The 5,907-nt window shown below is 31.1% G+C and overlaps 1 protein-coding gene across 2 annotated transcripts in view; it reads left to right on the top strand.

Moving 5' to 3' along the window:
• Window positions 272–5,907, top strand: part of LOC107621789 (UDP-glycosyltransferase 83A1-like) — an 18,869-nt gene continuing 13,233 nt past the window's right edge. The window contains exons 1-2 of one of the 2 annotated variants that reach the window (XM_021113148.1): window positions 272–847; window positions 2,015–2,509. In XM_021113148.1, the coding sequence (XP_020968807.1) occupies window positions 358–847; window positions 2,015–2,509 (985 nt within the window). In that variant the 5' untranslated portion in view covers window positions 272–357. Of the gene's footprint in view, window positions 848–2,014; window positions 3,080–5,907 lie in introns of those variants that run through there. The other variant, XM_016323785.2, reaches the window with a different exon arrangement.

Below are 5,907 nucleotides of genomic sequence, written 5' to 3'. Positions count from 1 at the left end.
ATTTTATGGGATAAGTCTGTTTGGAGAGCAAAACATGTACTCTCTCCACATACTCCTGATATATTGTGTATTTAGTTTTAACTAAATTCCAATTTATAATTTTACCTGAGCCAAAGTATAGCCAACGAACAGAACAGATATAATACTTTATTACTGAAAAGTCTCCTTGTCAATTTATAATTTTATATCGGCATTCATTGATCCCGAGATTGTAACTAACATTCAAACTTGTAAATATTTTTATTTCAATATATACTTATACTAACTTAGTAGGTAGATAAACATGCGCCAACGCGGTTACCAGATATATGTACTTGGAAAAGCATCAGAAACTGTAACACATAATCACAGGACAACATGAGTGTTCCAACTATGCTAATTTTACCATTCCCTGCTCAAGGACATGTCAATCCAATGATGATCTTGTCTCGAAGATTGGCTGAAAATGGTTGTAATATCATCTTTGTCAACGCTGAATTCATCCATAAGAAAGTGCTGAGTTCCCTGGGGAATCAAGAAGGCGGCGTTAACCGACAATCTCGGATAAAGTTGGTGTCAATCCCGGATGGATTAGGACCTGATGCAGACAGAAATAATTTGAGGGAAGTATCTGATTCTTTAATGAAGAACATGCCTGCTATGCTTGAGAAGCTAATTGAAGATCTTAGATTGAAAGATGGTATCACAGTAAGTTGCATAGTTGCTGATTCAGCTATGGCAGGGGCGTTGAAAATTGCAAGCAAGATTGGAATCAAAGGAGTTGTGTTCTATCCATCATCAGCAGCAATGTTAGCCTTGCAGTGTAGCATACCAAAGCTTATTGAGGATGGGATCATAGACTCTAGTGGTAAGGATATCACATTTCAAATTTCACTAACCAAACTTGTTTGCACGTTTTTGGGGTTTGTTTAGTTTTTATTTTTAACTTCTAAGATAAGGAATGTTTTTGTTAACTTATTAGAAGTTTTACCACTGCTTCTAACATGTTAATTCCATCGATTTATGAGATTGCAGTGGCTAAGGATAAAAATCACCTTTAATTTTTTGAGTTTGAGACAATTTTAAATCATATTAATAGATAGGAAATGAATATTGAAAAAGAAATAAATGCTTATCCAATTTAAAAAAGAGAGACTGTATGAACTCTGTCCGAGCTCACACCTCTAAAATACTTCTAAACTCAAACTAAGTTTAGCAACTTCTAAATGCTAACCCAATTTAAAAAAAAGGAAACTAATCCTAATTCAAATAACCGAAAATTTTATAAAGATAATGAATATTATGAATTTTTCCAAAATTATCTTTCTTGTATCACTTTTGGTTCTTTCTATGATTCTTTGCTCAAGAATAAATCAATTTTTTTCAATTACAAAAAGATAGAATAGAAAAGATGAAAATAAGATTGTTTAATAAGTAAGTTCTTGTAAATTTGACTTCATCCTTAAGAGGTTGTCAATTATATAATGATAGTCAATCTCTAAAAATGAATATGCTATACCAAGGAGATATTTTCTTCTTTTGAGCGACAAAAACTTTTTAAGAAATAAAAAATGTCTAATTATCTAATTTTTTTAATTTTTGTGTACATCTTTAAATATTTAGTCAAATATATTTTTTTTTAATTATTAAATTTGATGTACTATGAATATAAAATACTTTACACAATTTTCTAGTTACATCGATTTTTTTTTTAATGATCATTAACATGATTTATGTAAAAAGTAATTATTTTTCTTCTAACATGATATTATATATGATTGGATGTATGTGTAAAATTGTGCATACACTCATAAATTCTTAAAATATTTCTAAGACTTATTTGTTGTTGTATCTTTCATGATCATGTTGATAGTTAAAAGCATAAATTGGAGTGGATAATTTTGTAAAATTCTTTGTAATTACAACGTGAGTGTATATTGTTATTACAATTGTTTTTGTAAATTCTGCTGCATTCATTGAGGCAATGCACGTCACATCGTGATCATAATCAACAATTAATGTTTTGAAACTGCAGGGTTACCAGTCACACAAGAAACGTTTCAATTATCACCAAGTTTTCCACACATGGACACAGGATCCATATGGTGGGCAAAAGGGTTTGACTCTGTGTTTGGGAATTTGGTGTTCAACAATATTGTTCATGGCATGCAAACTCTGGAATTGACAGAGTGGTGGCTTTGTAACTCCACACCCGATCTTGAACCACAAGCATTGTCCTATGTACCAAAGTTATTGCCAATTGGTCCATTATTGAGAAGCCATGATGACGATCAAGGTGTAACTGAAAGATCTTTGGGACAATTCTGGGAAGAAGATCTGTCTTGTATAAATTGGCTTGATCAACAACCTCATGCTTCTGTCATATATCTTGCTTTCGGAAGTCTCACTCATTTTGATAAAAAACAATTCACAGAACTCGTTCTTGGACTTGAACTCACTAATAGACCATTTCTTTGGGTTGTGCGTCAAGATTCCAATTGCAACCCCCATGAATTTAAAGGGAATCAAGGTAAGATAGTTGAATGGGCTCCTCAGCAAAAAGTGTTAAGTCACCCTGCCATAGCTTGTTTTGTTAGCCATTGCGGTTGGAATTCGACTATAGAAGGTTTGTCCAATGGAGTCCCCTTCTTGTGTTGGCCATGTTTTGGTGACCAATTCTTTAACAAAACATATATTTGTGATGAGTTGAAGGTTGGATTAGGATTTGATTTAGATGAAAATGGACTGATCTCACGTGAAGAGATAAAAGTGAAAGTGGATAAAGTGCTTAGCGATGAGAACATAAGATCAAATGCTCATGTGTTAAAAGAGAAGCTGCTGAACGCCATAAAAGATGGAGGAAGGTCTTGTGAGAATTTAAACAAGTTCATCAAGTGGTTGAAAGAATAAAGGTTTAGATTTGCTCAGATGAATAATAATTGAAAAGAGCCTGTGATGTTTTCTAAGCTTGGTTTGCTTATTATTATTACTCCACCCTTTTGGTGTTGAGTTGTAATAATTATTATATATATTATAAACAAAGAAGGCATTATTCTATCTATGGGAATATGGGATTGTACCAATGTGTTCAATATACAACTAGGGGCTATTTTTTTCTATATTATAAATAATTTGGTAATATGCATTGATATTTTAGGGTTGGCCAGTTATAAGATACAGATGTTAATTGGTATACAGATAAAAAGATCCCCTTAAATACAACGGTAGATTGACACGTAGTGTATGTGTCATTCATATTCATAATTGCTGTCGGTGAATAGCAGAAGTCTCACAGAAGAGGCAAAGGAGATGGCTCATAGCTGCTGAGCCGTGTAGCACCTGAGCTCCGAAAATCCGTTACGGGATTGGGTATTTTTAATTTTTTTTGGCCAGTGTTACGGGAATGCTATTGGATACATTGTTATCGTATTTTGGGCCTTTTGGATTTGAGTTTGAAGAAGTTCGGCATCATTTTTTTTGTTTGTGATAATAGTTGTTTGTTGAGAAAGGAATAAAATAAAAGTGGGCCCGTTTAGGGCAAAAGATGTTAGGAGGGAAAAATTCTAAGGAGTAATACTATATTGAAGAAGGTTTTAACCAAACAAAAAAAAATTATAGTGAAAAGTGATGATTTTTTGAAAAATAAAGATTATGTTTTTATGTAAAAAGAAATCCAGTTTTTAAAAAAAAATGCAATGCAAATATTTTTTAGGGTAAAGTATATTTTTTGTCTTTGACGTTTACTAAAAATTTTAAAAATACCCTTAAATTTTAATTTGTTTCAATTTTATTTTTAATGTTTTCGATTTGTATCAATTTTATCCTTATCTTCAAGCATGTTCTCAAAGATTTCAACAAAAAGATTCTACCTTTATCATCTTTGTTGAAATCATGTTGGGAATCAACAACCTTCTCTTCTCATGGGGCGTTGTATCTTTCAGTTTGCAAGTGTTGAAGGTAAGGTCTTATGGAAGTTGTTGGAGTCAAGCCAGAGATGCTCGAGCTTCTTTAGAACTCCGATGGTGACCGAAATCCCACCGAAAAAACTATTGTAGGACGAGTTGATGAGCTGACGTTGAAATTTGGAGGATAAAAATATACTTTACCCTATTTTTTAAATTTAATTAAAAATATTTATTGTTCACATAATTCTATTCTTTATAAAAAGAAAATCATTAAGATATTGGGAATTGTATTTTCAAAAAAATTCATTGGAATAAAAAGAAATAAAAAAGTTTTAAATGAGATAAATTGAACCAATAATTGGCACAGATAAGCAATGTTATTATTATTATTTGTCTAATTAATCCACTATAAAAATAACAAAAGTTTTTAGTTTTCTAAAACCTTAAAAAATATAAATGGAGTGACCTTTGAATTACATAATAAATTAGCTTTTGTTCTTTTAGAATATTAGATATATTAGTGATTAGTCTATAATAAAATGTCTTTTAACTGTTTAACTCTATTTGAGAAAAGAAAAAATTAATTGGTCTTTTTATATTATTTAAAACTAATTTATTTAATAAAATATCATGAATTAATATTTTAACTGTTTAATTCGATTGGTTATTATTACTATTTGAAATTTGAAACACAATTACATGTGAGCATAAAAAAAATAATGAAAACACTGAAGAAAATAAATTTTGAAGATCAAAGAGTAATAAATTTTGAAGCTCAAAGACTAATAATTTTGAAATTTGAAACACAATTTGAGCGTCTACTAATATCATTAGTGTCATCATAGGTAATCGGAGATTAATGTACTGGATTCGTTGGGCTGCCTCAATCGTCAGATGGAGGAAGCCTCTGACCTGGTTCACGTCTGGGAGCTTCCGTCCGAGTTGTATGCGTGAAAAAATGGGGGTAGTACCTGCAAAGACACTTCGATACCTATGTCAACAAGGGTCTAAGCAAGTTTTAAAGAGTATTGGAACCTAGAGATACCTGAGGGATGTCAGTGTATTTATAGTGGTGAACCAATAACCACCGTTGAAGCATTCCATCTTTTAAGGAGGATAACCGTCCCTTTATCTTAAGGAAGTTGAGATATGGCTCCTTAGAGCAAGTTGTGGTTAGAACCGACTTCTTGAGAGAAGGTCGGTGTCGAGTGAGGGTCAATATTTGAATTTGGCCTCTCATTTAGACCTGGGTCTTAGCGTTTGGGCAGAGTATAAACAATTAGTATACAAAAATAAAATTTAAATAGAAGAAGTAATAAATAACGAATTTAAATTTAAAAATTAGCAAGACTATTTATTTGGATAGGCTTTTGTTGGAAACATATTAATAAATTGAATGAATATTAGCTATAAATTTCAAAAAAAAAACTCGATTCAGACAAAAATAGATCTTTAGGATTATCTTTTTTTTTTGTTACGTGATATGAACACATGGTAATCTTTTATGAAGTCGTTCGAATTTTTCGTGAGGAGGTGTGCATGGGATGGTATCTACAAGGGACTTAGATGCTTAAATAAAAAAGGATTTTAAGCAGACTTTTATATAAATTAGAATTGAAAAATCCCTAAAATAAAAATGAGAGTTAAATAATTGGACGAGTGACCTAGTGATAACTCTTGTAACTTTTCCTCCTAATCTGGTGGTTAGTTATCTTCTTTTTTCTAAAAATTATTGAGATCTTATATTTAAATACAGAAATATATTTATATGTGCAGTTAAGATTATGCACTCTAAGTCGGCCTCCACAAGGTCGGACACACCGACAAAATGGATTTGATATTTATATATAGGCTTTGTCTGGTTCTTGAGCCTTGTTTTGAGTTTTGTGGCCGAACATGAACAATAGTCAATATATTATTTTTTATTTATTTAATATAAAATATAAATCAAACAATTTAAAGTATATCATATTATTTGACTATAAAAAAAACTCTTAAAAAATAAAAGCTTATATAATTATAT

This window comes from Arachis ipaensis, chromosome B10 (assembly GCF_000816755.2).
Source record: "Arachis ipaensis cultivar K30076 chromosome B10, Araip1.1, whole genome shotgun sequence".
In the NCBI taxonomy this organism is placed as follows: Eukaryota; Viridiplantae; Streptophyta; class Magnoliopsida; order Fabales; family Fabaceae; genus Arachis; species Arachis ipaensis.
Note: the sequence above shows the minus strand (reverse complement) of the source record. Positions and strands in the feature narration are given on the sequence as shown.